Here is a 24,141-nt window from a genome sequence, read left to right on the forward strand (position 1 = left end):
TTACGCTTTAATTTTTACGCTTCCGCACAGTGCCCATTTTGGGGTTCACAGAGGAGGGAACAAATACCGTTGTTTCCCAACATGTACCTATGATAATGGTGCAGGTCAAGTGATGGTGGTGGTGCGGTGGGGAAGAAATTTGGAGAGGTGGAAGAAGCATCTGTGTGGTGGTGGTGGAGGGAGCAACCTCCTTTGACATATTACTCCTTGGCTCTTGGTATTTGCATACTCAATCTTTGCTATATACACTTCTCTTTTGTTTCTTTTCCTAAAATAGCCTTTTTACTTTTATTTACCCCTTTGTATTCAAAATAATTTTATCTCCTCTTAACTCTTTTACATACTACCCACCCTCTTTATTGCTTTCACTCACCAAATCCAGAGAAGATTTTCAGATTTAATTCAAATCACATTTATTCTAGTCATTTAAATTAAAAAAAAAACAATCCATTTCCTTTTTATCCCCTATTTCTGATTTAATCGAAAACATTTCGTAAAAAAAAACTGTCAAAAATACGTTTTTTGTTTTCATTAGAATCCATGAAGTACTTTCAAAATATTATTACATATTTTATGTTTCAGAATCTAAGGTATTAAAAAAATGCTTTAAAAAGTACACATAGTAAAATACATTTTTTATTTTTCTAAACTATTACAAAGTGTTTTTCAATTTTTTTTAATATCTAAAACCACTTTATGAAATGTTAAGAAAATAAGTGTGTTAAAAAAATGTTTTAAAAAATACTCATATATCTATATAGAGAGAGAAAAAAAGAGAGATAGAGAGAGAGAGGATGAGAAGAATTTTGTGTAAGCACAGGTAAAAAGACTCCAAGTGCTTTTTATATAATTTATTTTTTGGTGAAAATAAATCTTTGGTATCATATTATATAAAAAAATGTTAAGATTTTTGAAAAATATTATAATTTATTACATGTATCTAAATTTCATATTCTGTTTTCTTACAACAAGTCACCATCAAATATGTCTTCAAATATTAGTCTCACTTGTTAATATTCATCGACTAATGACATTATAAAAGTAGTCTTAGAGCATTAACTATTTATCAATTTATTCTATATTTTTATATAATTTACTACTATTGATGGTTTATAATACTTGATATGTAAAAAAATTTAAATGAAAATTTAATTATTATTTATATTTAATTTTATATCATATTTATTCTTAAAAATAAAATAGTGATTATCTAATTTTATCTGTTTAAATGTTTTTTAATCTATCATATTCATTAATCATACAGAAATTTTTATTAATTTTTTACTAAAATTTCTTATTCCAAACAATTTTATAACCCATCTTCTATCCCCTCAAATTCATTTCCTTACTCTTTCTCCAATATCCAATTCAATCCAAACACTGTCTAAATGTAAATACAAAAACCATTATAAAATTGTAAAAACTAAATAGAGAAAAAAACTTATTTAAGTTAATATGTAGTATCTATCTCAAAAATTTTAAACGTACTCCTAGTTATCTTTTAAATCATAAAGTCATTATTTTTTTTTTCTAAAAAATTTCTGGTGAAAGATTGGTCCTAAAAATATATTTTTTGAATTCTTTTAGCACTTATAAAACTCTAAATATTGTAATTTAGTTTGATAATAAGTAGAGTAAAAGAATAATATATTTAAACTAACAATAAAAAAATAATTATCAAAATTAAATTATTACATTCATTAACGATTGAATGTACTAATTTAATAAGAAAGTAAATGTCACAACTAAATTAATATATTTTTATATATTAAGGGTAAAAAATATTATGTTTTTAATATAGGTAGGTGATTAATTGTATGAAATACCAAAAGCTAATTTAACCCTATGTATTTGGTGTGTGGCAATTGCGAATTCAAATTCCCGCCAATGCCCCTTTTCTCTTTTATTTGATTTTCAAAATTCCAATCTCTGCTCTCTCCCATCTCCAACTTCCAAACCTTCCGCGCCGATGAACCCGCACGCCGAGTCCGCGCCTGACTCAGCCACGCGCCGCCGCTCCGCGCGCCCTAGGCTTTTTATAAAGGAGATGATAATGCGCAACTTCAAGTCCTACGCCGGCGAGCAGCGCGTCGGTCCTTTTCACAAGGTTAGGGTTTCTCTTTCACTTCCCAGTCTTTTTTTTCTTCTCTTTCACTTTCACACTTCAATTTGCTTCGAATTCGCTTGCGATAATTTGATTGGTTCAATCTCACTTGCAAACTTTTGAATTGGCGTGTTTACATAATGTTTCTAGAAGTTCACGAGTCGTGGAATTAGAATGTTTTTTCTTCCTCGAACCTTTTTTAGTGTTTTTGTGCGTATTTTGATTTGCTCCGGTTTCACTTGCCAAACTTTTGAATTGCTTCGGTTTCACTTACGAACTTCAAATTTCTTTGGTTTCACCTCCAAACTTTGGATTGATTCGGTTTCTTGCGAACTTTGAATTGCATTAATTTCACTTGTGAACTTTTGAGTTGCTTTTGTTTTACTAGCATACCTTGATCCGCTTTGGTATCACTTGCGAACTTTTGACCTTCTGAATTGCTTAGGTTCAATTTGTGAACTTTTGTATTTCTTCGATTTCAGAGTTTCTCTGCAGTGGTGGGACCTAACGGGAGCGGAAAGAGCAATGTCATCGACGCAATGCTTTTTGTGTTCGGGAAGCGAGCAAAGCAGGTGTGTTCACAGATGTTCAAGATACTAACAATTTTTGGAATTAGAATGTTATTTCTTTCCTGCTCGATATGTTTATTGTTGGTGTGCTTATTTTTTATTTGGAAACTGGTTTTGGTACTTGCAGATGCGGCTGAACAAAGTTTCAGAGCTGATACACAATTCTACTAATCACCAGAATTTGGATAGTGCGGGGGTTTCTGTTCATTTTCAAGAGATTTTAGATTTGGTAATTTCTACTTATTATCAACCTTGTTATATGTTTACAATAATATTAATCGGTAAAGTGACATGTTTTTTAGCTCTGCAATATGATATAATAGTATTCTGAAATTTTGATATTTAACTGAGTTGAAAAGTGTGGTCTGATCTATGTAGCAGATCTCACCTAGTGGATAACGACTTTTGTTTTTCCTTTTGAACATGACATATTCTGTTTAGCTCTCTGCCTTGCTTTCAATAATTGACTAATTGTGACTAAAAAGTGCCTCCTCGAAAATTTGAGAATACAGCTAATAGATTTGATGTTTCTTTTCTAAAACTACATGGCTGAGGATGTGTGTGGGCTTTTATTGTTTTGTTGATATGTTTATAACTAAGAAATAATTCCAAAAAATTATTTTTTTAATCTCTGATTCCCGTTTTCAATAATTTCTGAAGTGATATTGAAAATTAAAAACAAACTATAGGAACCAGCAATGACACCAAAGAGTTCCATATCCTGGCTATGTTTTTGATTGCTTTTTCTATTTTTAACTTTCATTTATTTCCCAGTTATGACCTTTTTTTTTTAAGTTGATGTCTATGTTACAGTGACTAAAGAGTTTTCAAACTTGTTTTATTTTATGGAATGAGTCTGTTAAGAGAGCAAAATTTAAATTTAATTCAATCTAACAAAACTGGTTTGGTAATATGAGTCAACTTAACTCAGTTTATCTTTTGGTGAGTAAAAAATTTTGTAACCGAATTCAACTCCAGGTTAGTGGGATTAGATGAATTGACTCACTTAAGGATGTTTTATTCCTTTTATTTATTTTTTATATTTTTTACAGTACAACCAAAGTGGATTGACTTTACTCTTTTTATAATAGGACAATCAAAGTAATCACTGAATTCATCAAACATTACTATAAATATAATAGTTGAAAAATTAAAGTGTCAACTTACAAAATTTGACAAACAAAAGAAATTAAACATTCAAACGAATTAAATATTATTGGTCAATATTATAGTATTTAAAAATATCAAATTGTGAACCTACACAATAAGAAATAGTAAATAATTATAATAAAAAACATTTGGAAAATGTTAAAAAAATAATAAAAAATTGTTGTTGGTGAGTTTTGTGTCAACTCACTTTCAATTGGTCTCGAATCTATTTAACTCGTGTTAAGTGAGTTGGGTTCAATTTGATCCATATTGAAAAAAAAACAATTTTTTTTAATCCAACTCACCACGAGTTTGAATTGGGTTGATGGAAATTCTTCAACTCACCCTCTCTTGCCAAGCACTGGACATTTTGAGTGTGGGACTAGAGGGTGACACAATGTCCAACAAACTTCACTAGGATATGTTCTCAATGACTCTAACACCATCTTAAGAAAATGGAATATAAGTTTAATTCAATCTTATAAAATTGACTTGGTAAGGTGATACGATAAACCCTAAGATGGTATTAGAATTATTCAGAGCAGTCTAGTTTGTTAGGTTTAGTGTTATCCGCTATTGGATCCCCAACCCGATTGCATGCTCAGAATGTCCAATCCTTGTCATGAAGGGGGTGTTTTAAAGAGTTCACATTGACTAAAGATAATGTCAAATTATGTTATATAAGTGAAGTGTAAATCTCATTTTGTAAGCTAGTTTTGTGAGATTGAGTTAAATTTGAATTTGAATTTCTTACTATAGCCATTTCTTATTTCTATATTTTCTTAACGAAAGTAAAAACTAAAAGTATCAATGGTTGCAGGAAGATGGAACATATGAGGCTGTTCCAGGAAGTGATTTTGTGATTACCAGGGTAGCTTTCCGGGACAACTCTTCTAAGTATTACATTAATGATCGCACAAGTAACTTTACGGAAGTTACTAAGAAACTAAAAGGGAAAGGTGTTGACCTTGACAATAACAGGTTTCTAATCCTTCAGGTCTGTTATTTGTTATATGGTGATTTTAAGATTTTCTGGAAATCTTTCTATTCTGTCCACCTCTTTTGATGTTTGATCTGCTTCTTATCAGGGCGAAGTTGAGCAGATTTCACTTATGAAACCAAAAGCTCAAGGATCTCATGATGAAGGTTTTCTAGAATACTTGGAGGATATAATTGGAACCAACAAATATGTGGAAAAGATTGATGAATCACATAACATGTTAGCACTCTTTCCATAAGTCCTGATCGAATCAGGCCATGCAACTCAATCAACATTATGAAATCATTTATACCTGTTTGCTGTAGCGGTCTAATTTTTTATTTTTATTTTTTAAATTTGATCAAGTATTTAGAACATCCAATGATTTTTTTCTGTTTTGAAAATAGCTTATAATAAAGTATTAAGATGGCTTTTGAAGAAAACACAGCAATTCTTCCCAACTTTGTTTATTTCAAATTTGTTGAAGACTTTCTCAGGAAGTTTTAATATGGATTGTTTAGGAAATTAGCCAATCTAAATGCACTCTTATTTTAGTATATCTTTCATTGTTCTTCCTATTTTATTCTTTTATAGTATACATGTTTTTGAGCTCATTGTTGTTGAAGTATTTGCTTTATTTCAATTTTAGAGTATCTAATTTTTGAAACAATTTTGTGATGTTTTAGGTTAGAATCCCTGAATGAGAAAAGATCTGGGGTGGTGCAAATGGTTAAGCTAGCTGAGAAAGAAAGAGACGGCTTGGAGGTATGTAAATTTATGGGTTTGTGTAAGCATTTTATATTGGTCCAACACTTAGCATTCTTATGCTGCAGGATGTGAAGAATGAAGCAGAAGCATACATGTTGAAGGAGTTGTCTCTGTTAAAATGGCAAGAGAAAGCCTCAAAGTTGGCTCTTGATGATACAAGTGGAAAAATGGATGAGTTGCAAGGGAATGTTGTCACTGTAGAGGAAAATCTCAAGGAAGAAAGGTAAATTTGGATTACATAAGGTAATTTAATTGTTTCTTTATTGTTGAACTTGTATTCTTGTCTCATGAAGGACTTCGTGATATCATATTCCAGGGATAAAATCCAAGAAAGTAAACAAACTCTCAAAGAGCTTGAAACTAAGCACAACAACTATATGAAAAGACAAGAGGTTTGGATGACATGGGTTTTGTAATTGAATCAGTTTTCATAGTTATATTGCTGTGCATTTATTCTTAATAATAAGCTTTTGAGGTGGTAATCTTGCCATTATTAACTTTTTTCATTTTCAGGAGTTAGAGAATGATATGAGGAAGTGCAAGGAAGAGTTCAAGGAGTTTGAAAGGCAGGATGTCAAGTATCGGGAAGATTTTAAACACGTAGGTCAGAAGATCAAAAAGCTAGAGGATAAAGTAGAAAAGGTAGAGGGAAGTCATAATTCATTGCTATTGAAACTATGTGTTCACGAGTCATCTAATTCTTTTGTTTCTACTTTGTATGTCAGGATTCATCCAAAATCGAAGCCCTTATAAAAGAGGGTGAGGAATCAACTGATTTGATACCAAAACTTGAGGACAATATTCCAAGACTGCAAAAGTTGTTGCTTGATGAGGAGAAGATCTTGGATGAAATCACAGAGAGTTCCAAAGGTGGACTTTTATCATTTTTTTTAATATATTTTCAATATATTAGAAAGTGCTTTTGACGAAATTTGCTTTGCTGAAGTGGTGATGGATCTCCAACTCCAATAACTATACTTTAGTCAGCCTCCTTAAAACATTTTTTGATTCTTAAGCATACTTTGTTGCAAGTTGGTACATTTTATTTTCCATTCTATTTTAACATTAAAAAGTTAATTTTAGTCAGTTTCCTTATTCTAATGCCTAAGAGATAGTCATGGCTGTCTTCTGCCTCTTGAGATTATGAAACACCGTTAGAGTGAACACACATATTCTATTTGAATAGATTTCAAATTATACCTTGCTATTTTTGTTGGAGTAAGCTGCATATAGTTATCCCGCGAGGTCTATATTATTTCTAGTTATTGTCTGGAACACATCATACTGACTTTCAGTGTTATTTGTTGTGGAGGCTGGTATTTATATTTTGTTTATTATATACCTCTGTACACAAACGGAACTGATATCCCATTTTGAATAGAGGGTTTTTAGCTACTTTGTCGTAAGTAATTCTTTTTTATCTTTTGTGTCCCTGCCATTGGTTGGTGAGCAGTTGAAACTGAGACGTACCGCTCTGAGCTTGCTAAAGTTCGTTCTGAGCTTGAACCTTGGGAGAAAGATTTGATTGAGCACAAGGGAAAACTTGAAGTTGCATGTACAGAAAGTAAGCTTCTGAATGAAAAGGTGAGAAGGACATCTCTTACGTTTTAAGTGCTATGGCTCCCAGTCTCAGCTTTAAAGATAGTAATTTATTCTTTTCTCTTAATCATTCGTATATATTTTTTGAAAAATCATAGTAAATCCGTATATGTTACTGTAATTAATTATGGTGATTGTATAAGGAAACTCTCTAACGAGCTTTGCCTCTATCATTTACTTACAATTTTCTGCGACCATATAATTTGAAGGGTCTTTGTGATTAGATAAAATGTGAAGAACTGGACAGAACAGTTATTGTTCTGTTTGATTTTGAAAGAGGTCATGGAACTACATGAAAAGGGATGAAGAACAAGACAAAAATAAAGAATTTTATTACATAGTAAACTAAAGATCAACATTTGTCTAATGGGAAATGTAGAAAACAGTCCGAATGCTCTACCTACTTTGGTGTTCAATCACTGTTCTAACTCTTGGAAAGTTGATTGAAGTCCAATTCAATTTTACAAATTTAGCTTGCAAGGTAAAATTTGCACTTATATAGTATAATTTGGTCATATCTCTAGTTGATATGAAACTTTCAATTCAAGACACTCTCTTATGTTGAGGACTAGATATTTATGGGTGGTTTGATAGCAAGTAACATGATAGGCTCAATAAGCTTTGCTAAAATAGACTCTAATGCCCTCTTGGAAAGTAGATTAAGGTCTAATTTAACCTCACAAAATTTACTTTTAGGACTAAGTTTTTATCCATTTATATGTTGTAATTTGGCTATATTTTTAGTCAATACGAGATCTCTAATACTGATCATCAAAGCATGTCAACTATACTCACTCCCCCAATCATTGCCATCACAACAACTACCATTGACCCTGGTACTACCTTCGTGCTTGTTACTGTCTGTCCCAGCTTTTGCAGTCACTAGTACCATTATTGTCACCATGAGTAACACATGGGGTTTGATGTTCATTTCGTATTTTTACTAGTCTTCTGGCATATTAAACACTATGTCACAAAATTATTTGCGTTTTCCATCAACTACCAATCAGCAGACTAAACAAAGAGTTGTACTGTGGCTTAGTTATTCTAATTTGAACGTAAGAAACTGAACATGGACGCAAATTGATTCTTTCTCCACATGTAAACTTTTATTTTTTGTTTTCATCATGCTTGTGAACTTATTCCGTAGCTATTTCGATTTAAAAGCTTATGCTTGCCCTGTACTTTAAATAAAATGGCCCTCTCTGCACATGAATGCTCATGATTCATGGAGTGTGCACTTATTTATTTATATTGAATTTGAATTATGGTACATTTGTGGGAGCAGTCCCTTTATGTTTTCTTGTTGTTGGATGTTTAATAAAAGACTATTAAAATTGGCAGCATGAACGTGCTTCTCAAGCTTTTAGAGATGCTCAAAAGCAGATGGAAAACATATCAGAAACAATTAAATCAAAGACTGCCAGCCTTTCTCAAATCAAGAGGGATATAGAAAAGAGCAAGCGTGATGCTGCAGAAGCTCACAGAATGGAAGAAGTTAGCAAGTTTTCTTTCTTATCCTTAATTCTATGTTTCTTTTTTGAGGCTTGGGGTGATGTGGTTGCTTCTTTTAAAGGAATGTATCAAAGAACAAGATGAACTGATTCCTCTTGAGCAAAGTGCTAGACAAAAGGTCGCAGAATTGAAGTCTGTTCTAGATTCTGAAAAGAGTCAGGGATCAGTTTTGAAAGCAATCCTGAAAGCTAAGGAAACAAAACAAATAGAAGGAATTTATGGCCGCATGGGTGATTTAGGTGCTATTGATGGTGAGGTTCTCCAATAACACTTTTAGCTTCATGAAGTTCCATGCCTTCCAAATTATGACACTTGAATGTTGCAAAATTTTCGGAATGTGATTTTGGATGCTCTTGTTTGTATCTAAGATTAAAATTTATGTTCAAACTCAGCACAACAGAACATTCAAAAGAAAAACATATCTTATTCTACATGATAAAAATAAATAGGTTTGGTAGGCTTGACTAAAAGCTTATGATTATTGAAGTTTTGAACTGCTAGTTAAAGGCTAGGCTTGTACTTTGCCAATTCGTTATTTGATTCTTGTTTGAGATTAAGTAAGCTCATGATGGGAACTGTAACATCCCATTTTAAGAGTATAAAACTACCAAAATGAAACATTACATAGATGTTAAAAGAACAACTAGGTAAAACAAATCTCCCTCAAAGAAGAGATCTACTTCTGTAGATCTATCCAACAACTCATCTGCTTCTCTCTTACCTCTAGCTGGAACAATTGAAAAGGTGAATCCCTAAGCTCACACCATTAGGTGATCATCGCAAAAGAGAAACAACATACAAAGACAGACAACAGAAAAACAAAGGTAAGCTAGATTACAACAATTTATGATATATATATATATATATATATACATATATTAACACGATGGTAACATTCACACAATAATCCTAGACATCAAACCAAACAACCACTTGTTATGCATGACGACCCTTTTTACTTGACCATCCGGATTAGTATGAATATGTAGCTATGGCAGTTTGTGCATTTATTGTGGTGAAATAGTTGGCCTACCCCAAGCTACTACACAAGGTTAGTTCGTTGTCACTCACCTTAGGCCAAGGTGAAGCCCCTAGGCTGGGACCTCCAACTATTCTCACGACATGCCTCACCCCTCTCTACTTGAGAATAGGTGACCATTAGAATGTCAGGATGAACTCCAAGACTGAGCTTCCCATATTCATACTTACAACACTTTAAACCACCACTAAGAAGTTCCTCCTTGGAACTCTCTTTCACACCTTTGAATCCATTGATATTAATTCACATTCACATAGTACACCAATACGTGAGACTATTGATCATGCATTAAAGAAATAGAAACACAATTACAAGTCATCAGAAATCACCCAATAACACAATTTATTCATGGCATCTTGATACTCATATTTAGATAAGAAAAATAGTTCTAAAACCCTCACCAACAGCTCTGGAAAAGTCCAAAATGACCTAAAGAACGTCCAAAATGGACATCCATAATCCTGAAAACTCTCCAAAAATGTCGTTGTGCAGCCAAGTGCGCCCAACGCCCCCATAGGGGCGCCAAGCGCCATGACAATAGCAAAACCACTTCGAATTGGACCTTGGAGAATCTACCCTCAACTTCTAAAGACCTCTAGGACCCTCTAGAACTTGAGAAAACTTAGAGAACCCTACTGACCCTCAATTTGCACTTGAAAACTCACTTCTCACTCCTACAAGCTACCCAATTTCAATTTTACACCTTTAAACTTCCAAATCAATTTATAACCTGCATAAACTAGTCCAAATATACTTATTAGCACTCTCTAAAACCTCAGATTTGTCCCAGCTACATTACTTCTCTTTTTCACCCTTCAAAGCCTCTAAAATGGGCTAAAATCTCAACCTATGAAGTCATTTACCATTTCCTAACAGATTTTACTGGTTTAAGCACTTAGAAAAGTCCCAATAAGTGTGATAACATACCTCTAACCTTCCAAAACAGTGCAACACACTTACCTTAACATTTCAGTACTCAACACCCTCTTTTTACACCAAAAACACTTGAAAACAGCCCCTCTATACCACCCTTTTTAATTCACACAGTTTTTAATCATCTAACCCCCCTAACAAGTTTCAAATTACCTCATGACAGTACCAAAACAATTCTCATAACATTACCAACCTATTTCTAAATTTCACTACCCAAACCCCCTCCTTTTAAGCTAAAAATCTAAGTAACTTGATTAATACTCTCACAACCACTTGAATTCTGTTTCAAACAATAACATATCCTTATCACACACATTTAAAAGAGTATACAGCAGCAATCATATCATCATAGCAACTACAATAAAACCATATCAACAAAACACCAATTTAACATACGTCAAATTTACCCAAACAAACTAATTTTTACTAAAACGTTTAAAATTTATAGAATTACTAAATTTACTTTACAAACACAATTAAGACAAGGTCTAGCTTCCCTTACCTCAAAATAACATCTCAACCCACATAAGCGTCCCGCCGGTCGCTTGAAACGTAAGAAATTCCTAAACGGACCTATGAGGCACTAAAATTGAAACGGACAGAGTTCTTAGAACTCTAAATTCACCAAAAGCAAGAAAAGAGAACTAAATGATACATGCATAACAGTTCTGTGCATGATCATTGACCAAAGCAAAGAGGATAGAAAAACGAGAAGAGACTTACTTGCTCTAAAACAAAAATTGATCGGTTGGATTTGTAGACCTTGACGTCGTGATCGTTTAGACACCTCTTGATCATCAAAGAGATGACTCAGGAGTTAGAACTCTTAGAAAGAAGGTAGAGAACTCTAGAAAAGTGGTTTCTAGAGAGATGATACGTTTTAAAATAATGAAACTCATTTATAACAAAAGTATTTATAATAAAATCGTTTAATATTAAAATAATCGAGTCTCACTATTTTTAAACTACCACCACTTCTAAAAATACCATTTTTTGGGGTTTTACAGGAACCAACCTCACATCTAAAACTTAAAAACCTATCTCAAAAATCATACTTGACAAGCGTGTGTAAATTAATAGAATATATTTATAATATGCCTGTAATTAATATTCAACATTCCAAATGCAAATCTCAGAATCAATATAAAACTTATTACTTGTCTCATGTTTTCTGAAGCATTCTTTCTAGTCTTGGGAGAATTAATATTTTTCTTGATGGTCTTGATCATAGCCATCGAGCAGGAATTAATTAACTGCAAAGTTAGTACTTAGTGTACAGTGGTCATTTATACAGCATTGAAGAAAGGATATGTGATTTCTTCTGTGTTTTTTATTAATAGTTAAGACAATCCTGATTTTCTTAGTATGATAAAGTAGTCATATTTTCTTTATGGAAACAGGGATCTGTGATTTCTTCTGAGTTTATTATTTGTTGGTAACATAATCCTAATTTTCTTAGTACACTGGTTTTGCTTTTAGATTGATATTACATTAGATCAATACTTTTAAATTTAATTTTATCATGTGGCATTCTACTTTGTTTGTAATCAATGAATGTCATTGGATTCACTTCTTATAAATTGTTGCAGCAAAATATGACGTTGCAATATCAACCGCATGTGCTGGACTTGATTATATTGTGGTGGAAACAACAAATGCAGCTCAAGCATGTGTTGAGTTGCTTCGGACAGAGAATCTTGGTGTTGCTACTTTCATGATATTGGTATTTTTTTTATATTGTTTAATTTGTTGTCTCTAAATGACTATTTAATATTTCAAAAGGCATAAATTAAATTTCTTCCCTTATACTTCTGGATTCTTGTGTATGTATAGTCACGAATGGGTTAAGGGCATGCTTGGTTAATGGTTACAAAAATTGATTACATTTTCACTCTTTCTTGGTTTTAAACATTTGTACAAGAAATGGTGAAACCCTCTATTAAATTTCAACAAACAACCTGAGATTTTGGCATAGTTGGTCTTTAATTTTTAAATTACTTTGGGAAAACCAGGGCCAATATAATTTCCTTAATTCAATATAGTTTGCAAATGAATGTTAGAGATATATCACTTATCTCTAACCATGATTGATGCTCTATTTGGTTCTGTAATGCTTTTTAAAAATGCTTATTATACTTAAATCAGATATTCAATATATGTATTTAGAATGCATTTTCTTTATTCAGGAGAAGCAAGTTGATCTTCTTCCAACGATGAAAAAGAAGGTAAGCACTCCAGATGGGGTTCCACGCCTTTTTGATTTAGTGAAAGTTCAAGATGAAAGAATGAAGCTTGCTTTCTATGCGGCACTAGGAAACACTGTGGTGGCTAAGGATCTTGACCAGGTCAGCTTGACTTTTGTAGGAGGATACTCCATTCTGATGTTAAATATTAAGGATTTGTTGTAAAATGATATATTTCAGATATGAAAATCATCATGTCCATGTTTAGAATTGTTTGATAAGCAAGTTTCTAGATGTGGTTTTGTACTTTCAACGTTTATAACATTGTGCTTACTATTTGGTCTGTTTAAGAAATAAAGACATACTAATAGGATTATTAGGCTTAACTTATGTACCTTTTGGTTGCAATATGTAATTGTAGTTTTGTTGCATTTGCAATTTTTCTTGTCAGTAGAGTTAAACGGTTAAATAGTAACATTTTCTTATACTGTAAAATTTAGGCTACACGTATAGCATATGGTGGAAATAATGAGTTTCGTCGGGTTGTCACCCTTGATGGTGCACTCTTTGAAAAATCTGGAACAATGAGTGGTGGGGGTGGTAAGCCCCGTGGTGGGAAGATGGGGACATCCATTCGAGCTACAAGTGTTTCTGTAGAAAGTGTTGGAAATGCAGAGAAGGAATTGTTTGAGTTGACTGCTAAATTGAATGACATTCGCCAAAAAATTGTGGCTGCTGTGCAACGTTACCAGGCCTCAGAAAAAGCTGTTGCTGCTTTTGAAATGGAGTTAGCTAAAAGTCAGAAGGAGGTAATGCACTATTTCTGAGCCTGAGAAAAGTAAATTGTAATTTTCTTAAAGTTGTTGATGCAGGCATTGAGACTTTTTCCCCTTCCTCTACAGGTTGACAGTTTAAGTTCACAATTTAATTATATTGAAAAACAACTTGATTCCCTTGAGGCAGCATCGATGCCACAGGAAGATGAGCTTGAGAGATTGGAAGAGCTGAAGAAAATTGTTTCTGCCGAAGAAAAGGAGATTAAAAGACTAACTAATGGATCTAAACAATTGAAGGAAAAGGTTGGCTCGAAATTCGTTCTTTTAATTCCTTTACAAATTGAGGGTTGCCTGACAGGTCTTGCATTTATTTTTATTTCTAAATAAAGGTGGATAAATGTTGAAAATAAAGGTTATATTTGTATTTAACTTTGATAGTTTAATAAATGTTTGGCAATTCCAGGCTTTGGAGCTCCAGAGAAACTTAGAAAATGTTGGGGGTGAAAAATTAAAATCTCAGAAGTCAAAGGTCCAGAAAATTCAGTCTGTAAGCATCTCTTATATCAAGAACCTTCAACTATATTTGATATGGGGGATTGTTTATGTACTAATGATCCCTTTTTACTAGGATATTGATAAGAATAGTTCAGAAATAAACCGCCTCAAGGTCCTAATAGAGACGGGACAAAAGATGGTGAAAAAATTGACTAAAGGAATTGAAGATTCAAAGAAGGAGGAAGATAGGCTTACTGAACAAAAGCAGAAGTTAACTGGAGCCTTTGCAGAAATAGAACAGAAAGCTTTTGCAGTTCAAGAGAATTATAAAAAGACCCAAGAGGTTATTAATAGCCTTGTTTTGGATTTTGTAAAAATTTTGCCTTAGTAAACTATACACGTTAAAAATGTATAGTGCAATGCACCTTTTGAAACTTATAACATATACATATTGGTTGTGTAGGGTCATGGCTAATTTATTTTTACCGTGCAGATAATTGACAAACATATGACTGTCTTGGAGGAAGCACAATCCAAGTACAACAAGATGAAAAAAAAGATGGATGAATTGCGTGCATCTGAGGTACTGGTTTGTTCATTTTTCACATTGCAACAAACTTCAAGTTTTCTCATTACAGTTATTATTTTTCAGGTTGATGCTGATTTTAAATTAAAGGACATGAAGAAAGCATACAAAGAATTAGAAATGAAGGGGAAAGGTTACAAGAAAAGACTAGATGAGTTGCAAACTGCTATTCACAAACATCTCGAACAGTACGTTATGAGATAACTCTTTTGGAATACATGGTTTATCATTCTGAAGTTCTTATAAGATTGTAAATGGTATGCAGAATACATGCTGACTTAGTGGATCAAGAAAAACTGGAGGCTACATTGACCGATGAACATCTTAATGCTGATTGTGACCTAAAAAAAGCCTGTGAAATGGTTGCTCTGTTTGAAGCACAACTGAAGGAGATGAATCCTAATCTTGATTCAATTTCAGAGTATGAATTTTTCTAATTTGTTGCTCGGTTTATCTTTACTTTTTCTGATGTTGTATTAATGAAGATTTACAATTTCTTACTATCATCAGATATCGAAAGAAGGTATCTTTATACAATGGGCGAGTTGAAGAACTTAATTCAGTCACTCAGGAGCGGGATGACATAAAGAAGCAGTATGATGAATTGAGAAAAAAGAGGTGTGCATGATAAATATATATATATATATATATATATGTATGTATGTGTGTGTGTGTGTGTTTAATTTATTTTATGCCTTGCATTTACGTTAGTTGACTGTGTTATGACAGATTGGACGAGTTTATGGAAGGATTTAATGCCATATCTTTAAAGTTGAAGGAAATGTATCAGGTTTGGAGTTTTATCTCTCTTTGAATGCTCACTTTCGTTGCCACAAACACGTGAAATTGTTCTCCTCCAGATTTATTTGTGATATTTTAATTCCTTATGGATTTTGTCACCTCTCTTAGGACTTTCAGACCAGCGTGTTGGCAACTTGGTGTGACTATGATGCCAAGTTATCTGTAAAATTTGCATTACTGCTTATAAAATGATGTTAAATTGAACCAACAATTTATTTTTAAAAATTTTAAGGGGTTAATCTAATGTAGAGTCTACACATGTATTAGTTGCATAAATTGATATAATGCTCTTAGTTATTTTTCTTGAGAGTGCAAGTTTCAATATTAATCACAAAATTGGTAGTTTGTGGCAGCAGGAATAAACATTTGCTCGAATCTAGTGGTAATGAATGAGTTCACCATATAATTAGTAAAAATAATTGAAAAGGACCGCTATTCTTAAAATGGTTCCAACTTTACCATGTGAACTATCCATTTTTATGTTGCCTTCGGAAGACATGCCACTTCTAAATTATACCGTCTCCATTTCCTGAAATCATTGTTAAGAAGCTCTCACAACAATGTTATATCATTCTCAGGAACTTATTACCCAGTAGTTACCATTCCTGTTGTGCCATTTTTACATGGTGTCTTGCATTGCGTATTTTTTTTTTCTTCAATGCCCAGTTTTTGTGATACTGACATAATTTTGTAATTATAATCGGAATTCATGGTTTGTGTAACTCGTTAAAAGTTGAGATTTGGTTAATGTCAAACGCTTTATTTATATATATAAGGAATAACAAAAATAAGCAATACTGATTTCTCTATTTCCTTAATATTGATAATGAGAACTAAAACAAAATTAAGGTAACATTTTTTAAAACTATTTTGAGGAGACAGGAAAACGAAAACAAAAAAGTTTTCTCACTTCTGGTGGCTCCAAATTTAAAGCTGTTATGTTTCCTAGACGTATGATTATGGCATGTGTAACCACTTTTATCATTTGCAGATGATTACTCTTGGAGGTGATGCAGAACTCGAGCTTGTGGATTCTTTGGATCCATTCTCTGAAGGAGTTGTTTTCAGCGTAAGACCACCAAAGAAAAGCTGGAAAAATATTGCAAATTTATCGGGTGGTGAAAAGGTTATCTCTGCTTCTTGTCTGCATTTTCCTTTGGTTTGGTCTCGGTTGTTACATTGCAAAGTTCTATGTACAAACTAGAATTCTATTTTCTGGGTTGAACTTACATGAGAAATTGAGCATTATGCTTCCTATGCATAATATCATTTTCTTAGGCATGCAGAAAACGTTAAAATGCGTTCATGGACACCATGATTTTTTTTCCTTTCTATATATTTTTTCTATTTCTTTTGCAGACTCTTAGCTCGTTGGCTCTTGTATTCGCACTTCATCATTACAAGCCTACCCCGCTTTACGTAATGGATGAGATTGATGCTGCCCTGGGTACTTACATTAACTTTACACCTGAATTCTTTCATTGTAAATGCTATATGCAATACATTAAACTCCTTTTTACTATATGGCTTGACAGACTTCAAGAATGTTTCTATAGTTGGGCATTATGTGAAAGACAGAACCAAAGATGCTCAATTCATAATCATTAGGTATGTCCTTTTACCCGGATTATCATTAGTAAATTACATAAGAGAAATGATAGTAATGATCTCATTTGAGCATACTTATTAAGACCTAATTACATTTTTTTGTCATAAATTGTGTAATTTAGTTTTGTATTTTCTAATGGTACCAATTATATTTTCTAGATAATGTAACTGAATTTTTTAATCTTTTAAACACATCTCTCAACTCAAGAAAAAACTAAATTCGTAAAATAATGATATCAAGAAACTTTGATGTAATTGAAACTTGAGAACTAAAATTATTCACATTCTTGACATAAATGGAATGAGAGATTAAGATTAGACTATTGCTACATTTGAGGGATTAAAAGTTCAAATAAGTCATTTAATATTTGTTGAAGATTTTTAAAACTAATTTCTTAAATTTCAGTTGTGATTTATAATTTTTAATAAATTAACTAGTAATAGTGTTAGAGTGTGTTTCTACTATTCATACTGTGTAATATTTCTAATACTTGCAATGGTGTATGATTATGCCTCGTGTAGTCTTAGGAACAACATGTTTGAATTGGCTGATCGACTTGTTGGGATATACAAAACTGATAATTGCACAAAGAGCATTACTATCAATCCGGGAAGTTTTGTGGTTTGTGAAAAGGCTGCTTGATGGAATTGTCAACGTTTTGTTGATGATATTTTGAAAAATGCTTCCATAATTAGTCTCTTGACCAGGTTGATCTTGCATGTAATCCTAAATGTTACTAATTTATTTGTCTTTTATGTTGTATATAAAATTATGGCATGTCTGACTTTTCAGTGTACCATAGATTAGGGGGAATGAAATCTATGTAAATAATTAATACACTTGTTTCTTTGTGACAGGAATAGTTTAAGAAGTTTTTAATTTAGATTAATTTGTTTCAGAAAATGATTTTATATTTTAAACCAATTGTAAGAAAGAATAATATTAGTTCAAAATTTGTTTGATATTCATTGAAACTTTGGTTTAGTTTAATTATATATTTAGGCCAAAATGGTCAATTTTTATAATTAAATTAAGTTTTAATATAAACTCATTTGTTAATAAACTTGATGTTAGAATTGTATACATTTAGGCCAAAATGCAATTCGTCAGATTTGTATTCTAAATCAATATTCTTTAACATAAGATATATTATAAATAAAAATGTTTTTATGTGCACCGTTCTTTTTTTTTTCTTTTCTTCTGTCATTGGTTTCAACAACGTACTTGCTTTAATTTTAGCTAATTGTGTTATAAACCAAAAAGCTGATTTGACTCAAACAAGATACCTTAACAGTAGGAAACTGCAGCTATTAAAAAATGTAGATTCTGCAGCTCAATGACAAGAACTATTTTCACAACACAACATATACAATGCATGTTACATATACAATGCATGTTCATTATTTATAATCTACAATTCCTTAAAATGAGTTTTCAATCAGCATGTTTGCAGTGCTAAAAAGTTAAGTCAGAAAGAAACCTTTCGCATTTCATTTCACCATACAACAGCACTTAATTATTACCTCGGTTTTTTTGGTGTTGAAGGTAATTTCAATGTCATTCTCTACTAATTAATCACGAATTTTACCGTAATTATTGGTTTAACATGAAATTCGAATATATACTTTTATACGGACTATTTTTAGACAAACAAACTAAAGGGACAAAGCACCAAATCCGTTCCTTAAATTTAAATGTTAGTACATGACATCTTTAATACATTTTTGCCCTCTATATATTAATAGATAATTTGACAATAATAATTTAATAAATTTATTAAACAATAAATTTTGTTATAATAAATTTTATTTATTTATTTTTAAATTAACGACTAATTAAAATATATCATACAAAATTTTATATTTTTTATTTCATGTACAAGTTTAGGAAGTAAAATATATTTAACCTCTTGTAAAAAATTTACCCATAATCTAATGTTGATGACATATAGCATATTCATAGTCCAGATAAGAAGTCACGTGGTCCCTTGACAATTATCCCTAATTGTAGAACTAAAATGTTAATGGGTAAAAGCTTAAAATTTAGGAGTAGTAAAACAATTGTTTTAGCAAAAACACTTTAAAAAATAAATGACTTAAAAACCTATTTTATCCTTAATTTAATTATATTCTGCCTTTTTAAATTCATCCACCCTCTTGAGAAGAATTTTAAAATGAAAGGAATGTATAGAATTTTGGGTGGAGGTGATATACAAACATAATGGTAAAATGATACGTAAAATAAGAATAATAACTTTTAACAAGATTGTACAAAAGATTTTCAATTTTATATTTTATATTTCTCTTGATTATTTTTCTTATATAACGAGGACTTTAGGTTCATCTTTATTCTTTTTCTCCTTACCACCAACAAGAAAGATCACTATGCAATATTTATAATAATCAATGTAAACAAAATTAATAAATAATATTAAATAGATATCAATGATTGTATATATTTCAAAATATTATGAAATATCTCAAAAAGATATTTACATGTAATATCTTATGTTATAATAATCAATAAACAGATTTTGTTATATCATCAAGATATTATAAAATGTCTCTAAAATATATATATATATATTCAATATATTATGATATAATAATTTATTATTATATTATGTTATATCTCTAAAATATTATAATAATAATAATAATTTATTATTTAATATCTTTAAGATATTATAATATAATAATTGATTATATAATATTTTAAAGATATAATATTTGATTATTTTTAAGTAAATGAATATTTTTAATATATCTATTTATTTATGACTTAAGAAACATGGTAATTACTTTACTCCCATATATTTAGTTATTTTCGAGTGTCGAAGTCTTTTATAAATGAATTTTAACTAATTCAAAGCTCGATTACAATTTAATAATCAAGTTAACATACCTCAAAGATTATTCAACTAAATTTGATAAAATCACTAATAAATATTTATATTATTAATAAATATTTTAATTATTCACTTTTTTATGTGTAAGGGTCTGAAATTCTGTGGCAGTTGGGCCTTATGTTGGGGGCAACCATGCCCATAAGGCTAAGGGCACTATGACCTTAGTGTGGGATCCTTCAAAAATCAGAGTTCCTCATCTCAACCTTCCATTCTCTCTCTAAAAGTTCAGCTCTTCTTTTCTCTGCCTTCTCTCTACCATTCTCTCACATTTTCTCGTTGCATGTTGGTCTAGGTGGTGCTCAAGTGACCGCATCGCAAAGACCTTCGCAACCATCCAAATAGATTTTCATTCTCCTGCGGGTAAGTAGCTCTTCACTATTCTTCGCTGTTTGGGACCTAGGGCAAGTTGTATGTGTCTAGTGTACCCTTCTTCATGTTTTTCCTCCGTTCATTCTAGCTCTAAGAGTTGTTATTGATCACTGTTTTGTGGTCTGTAGGGTACAGTTTAAATTCCCTGTGACTCTAGGTACTGTAGAGGCGGGTCTTAAGCTAAACTGTGAAGTGGCAAGGTAAGGGGAGCTAGGTTTTCTTAAAATTTTATTACTATGAAATGTGCAAATGTGCTGATCTCTGTGTGACTATGTTGTTTGGGTTGAAATTGTATTTTTGATATTTGTTGTATGAACTGTATGCTGGAAATTTGTGACTGTGGATGTGGTTGGGCTGAGATGATATTTGAGATTGGTATGTTGATGTATGTATTTTGTTGGAAGGGTGATCAAGTGGAAGGTAAGGAAATTATGCACTGATTTGAATAAGCTGGTAGAGTCTTGGGTCACTTTGAGAGGAAGTGATGTAGTGATTTTGGGAAGTAGGGGTTTTGAGCACATTTGGGCTATTGGGATATCTTAGGCAAGTCATTTGTGACTTGTTAGGATCATAAAATTGGACTAGAACATGTTAAAAGTGGTAAAACCGAAATTGGGTCCTTAAGTATAGAAATTAATGTTTTAAAAGATAAAACTTGATCTTAATCACTTTAAAAAGATGTTAGTAAGGGTTAGAATCAGTTAGACATGTTTAATTCAATATATACTTCGAGTTGGAGGTGTTAGAAGTTCACCAAAATGGTTAGAATGAGTTTGGAGTGGTTGAGTTGTGCAAATCTGCAAAATTTCATTCTGCAGATTTTGCAGATTCGCCGAGCGAAGCCTTTCGCTCAGCGTGTAACGTCCCGGCAACTCACAGGAACCATCGACTGCCCCCACAGATCACCACGGGGCTTTCCAGTGTGCTCTGTAACAGAGGGTTACTCTCTGTTTGGTAAGTCACGTAGCGAATGTAGTCGCTTTGCGACTGTTGCTAGCTTGGGAAATTAGCCAAATTAATTCGAATAGCGAATTTGGGGCGTTATGCGAGGGTTTAGGGTCTGATAATGTGTATCAGAATTTTCAGTTTAGCATAGCGCACAGACTTGGTGCGCTATGCGAATTTTAGCTGAAAAGCACTCCCCCGTCAGGAAAATTCGCTCAGCGCACACAGGGTGGTGCGCTGTGCAAATTTTTGTTGTCTTGCCTTGCACCTTGGTGCGCTGTGCGACCTGGTTCAGTGAGTTTCACATTTTTCCTCATCTGTTTGAGCTGTTTGATGTTGTTTGACTGCCAGGGTGTATGTATGTCTATATAATTGATTTGGGTGGCTTGATTTTGCAACATGATTGAGGGTATGTTGTATTGTGTGTGAATTATAGTTTGGAAGTATGTATGAAACAAAGTTGTGATTGGCGTAAGTGTAACAAGTATGGTTCATGGACGTAATTCCATGATCCTCAAGGAGAGGATACATGGTGGTGCCCTAATAATGTTTAGAATGATTCGCACGGTAGCTCAGTCTTAGGGGTTTTTCTGACGCTCCAATGGTCTTTCATTCTCAAGTAGAGAGGCTTGATCCATGTGGTGAGGAGTAGCAGGAGGTCCTAGTCTTGGGTGCTTCCAGTATGGCCCAAGGTGAGTGATAACGGACTAACCTCGTGAGTGTGGTAGGGTGAAACCCATTAGCAATGACTTTGCAAAGCAGTAGAGGCCACCACGAGTGCATAACCCGCCATAGCTCGACAATCATTCTAGTCCGGATGAGTCAAGTTTAAGTGCAACAAGTCATATGTGTAGTGTAGCGTATCTATCTTACTTGCATGTTGCTTGTGACTACTATAACATGATTTTTATATCTAGCTCACCCTTGCTTTTGTGTTGTATGTTGCTTGGGTATGCTTTTCTTTTGTAATGATCATCCACTTGGATGTGAGCAAAGGCAGATGAGGTGCCTCTAGAGCAGGCTTTGGAGGAAGACGATGCTGCTGCTTAGTCTCCTTAGGGTTCTCTTAGTGTGTATCTTGCATTTCGAATTATTCTGTTGTTATGGACTTTCCCTGTGATTCTTATCCTTTTAAACTACTCTGTTTGTGTTTAAGTTTTAAATTCTGACTCGATTTAGGATGACTGTAATTCTAAGTAATCTTAACTGCTTTCCTATATTATGCATGATGACGTCTTCAATATATATGTTTTCTATATAATTATATTATGCATGAACATAAATATCATTTGTTTAATATGCATATTCTATTCTTTTAATGAATTTTATTTAAATATTTTAACGAGATCAAATTAGAGTTATCAATTAGATATATATTAGTTATTAAATAATTATTTAAAATTTAATTTTACATATATATATATATATATATATATTTATTTAAAATTATGAAATGGAAGCTGTATTTAAAAATATCATTTTTTAAAATTAATACTTTAGGACCCAACTTATTTATCTTTTAAATATATTAAAATATTTGTACCAATATTTTAAAATTAAGTTTACAAGTTTAATTCTAACTCCAAGTTACATATATTTCGATATTCCCAATTACTTCCTCCAAAAATATTTGATAAAACAGTGTTAGAACCAGTAAAATCCAAGCACGTCGCGCTTAGTGGAATTCACGTGTCAAGAGGGAGGCGCGACACTCAGATGACGAACGCCAGGTGTCAAGCGAAGAGGATCAGAAAGTCAGTTAGTGGAAAACAGGTGTCGACTGAAGAGGGGACGTTCGTTCTAACGCGCGGAGCAAAACTTGAATTTTCAGAAAGATCTACCCCACTCTCTGCATGCACCCCTTTCTAGATTTCTGAGAAATCCCATTCTCTCCTCCTTCTCTCTACGTCTTCTTCATCTTCTCTCTGAGAAAATACTCACTTTCTCTCCTTCGATCACTATTCCGGCACCGTAGGATCACTACCGGTGTCCCAAGCTTTAGTTTGATCCGATTGGTTTCAAATTCTGAACGGGTAAGTTCTTTTTATCTTAACCGTTCGTTCTTGTAAACATGCAAACCAAGTTCTGGTTGCATTAGCCCTTAGTTTCATTCTGATCGAGTTTGGTCTGTTGTTTTATTTTGGATCGAAGAGTCGTTGAGCGTTGAGGGTAGAAAGGATCGTAGTTCAGAGAACTGAGTCCCAGTCTGAGGAACGTACGTTCACGCTCAGAGGTAAGGGAAGCTTATTTAATTTAATTTGTATGCTGTTGAAATGTTTGAACGTTCGTTTAGTTGATTGAATGATTTTGATGCATGATGACTGAAGTGATTGGATTGCATGATCGTTCGTCGAGTTACTAAATTAAAATGAAGTATGATTATTGTGATATTTGACTATATGATATATGATGGTTGCCATGTTCTGATGCTTGAAATACATGAAACTTATATGATATGGGCTGTATGAAGTATGAAAGTTGATCATGATATGAATGTAATAAGTGGTGAAACTATATGTTAATAAATGAGTGTAAATATAAATAATCCTGATATGAGTTCCCCTAAGATATTGTACGTTTGTACTGAACGGTCATCGACCGTTCGGTTTTCTAGTGAAGTTGGTTGGGGGTGGATTCTTTCATTTGGAAAGAATCCTATTTGAGAACGAGCGTTTGTATCTCAAACCACTATGCTTGAGCGTTCGGCTAAGTACAACTGTGTATTTGTTGTCCTGTTATAAATTTAAATATCTATATATGTAGTTATTCGAAAACACGATCCCAGTAATATATATATATATATATATATAAGTA

The 24,141-nt window shown here is 32.6% G+C and overlaps 1 protein-coding gene and 1 long non-coding RNA gene across 2 annotated transcripts; one reads left to right on the forward strand and one right to left on the reverse strand.

Annotated features, from left to right (window-relative positions):
- The first annotated feature begins 1,864 nt into the window (after positions 1-1,864).
- On the forward strand, positions 1,865-18,017 carry LOC108345609 (structural maintenance of chromosomes protein 4). Its single transcript, XM_017584232.2, has 28 exons — positions 1,865-2,107; positions 2,587-2,676; positions 2,801-2,902; positions 4,643-4,819; positions 4,911-5,041; positions 5,488-5,566; positions 5,635-5,792; positions 5,886-5,961; positions 6,083-6,211; positions 6,295-6,439; positions 7,023-7,153; positions 8,513-8,665; positions 8,745-8,934; positions 12,245-12,378; positions 12,842-13,000; positions 13,339-13,647; positions 13,741-13,917; positions 14,078-14,161; positions 14,243-14,452; positions 14,603-14,692; positions 14,762-14,883; positions 14,961-15,116; positions 15,206-15,313; positions 15,425-15,485; positions 16,488-16,622; positions 16,856-16,943; positions 17,032-17,104; positions 17,627-18,017. Exons 1-28 carry the CDS (start codon positions 1,970-1,972, stop codon positions 17,745-17,747), a joined length of 3,726 nt encoding a protein of 1,241 aa, XP_017439721.1. The 5' UTR covers positions 1,865-1,969; the 3' UTR covers positions 17,748-18,017.
- On the reverse strand, positions 9,235-11,515 carry LOC128193499 (uncharacterized). The gene is made up of 3 exons (XR_008244776.1): positions 11,379-11,515; positions 11,158-11,238; positions 9,235-9,435 (listed from the first exon to the last, which is right to left on the reverse strand). It is a non-coding gene; the product is annotated as an uncharacterized LOC128193499 (long non-coding RNA).
- Positions 18,018-24,141: the final 6,124 nt, after the last annotated feature.

Source organism: Vigna angularis, chromosome 8 (genome assembly GCF_016808095.1).
Source record: "Vigna angularis cultivar LongXiaoDou No.4 chromosome 8, ASM1680809v1, whole genome shotgun sequence".
NCBI lineage: Eukaryota > Viridiplantae > Streptophyta > Magnoliopsida > Fabales > Fabaceae > Vigna > Vigna angularis.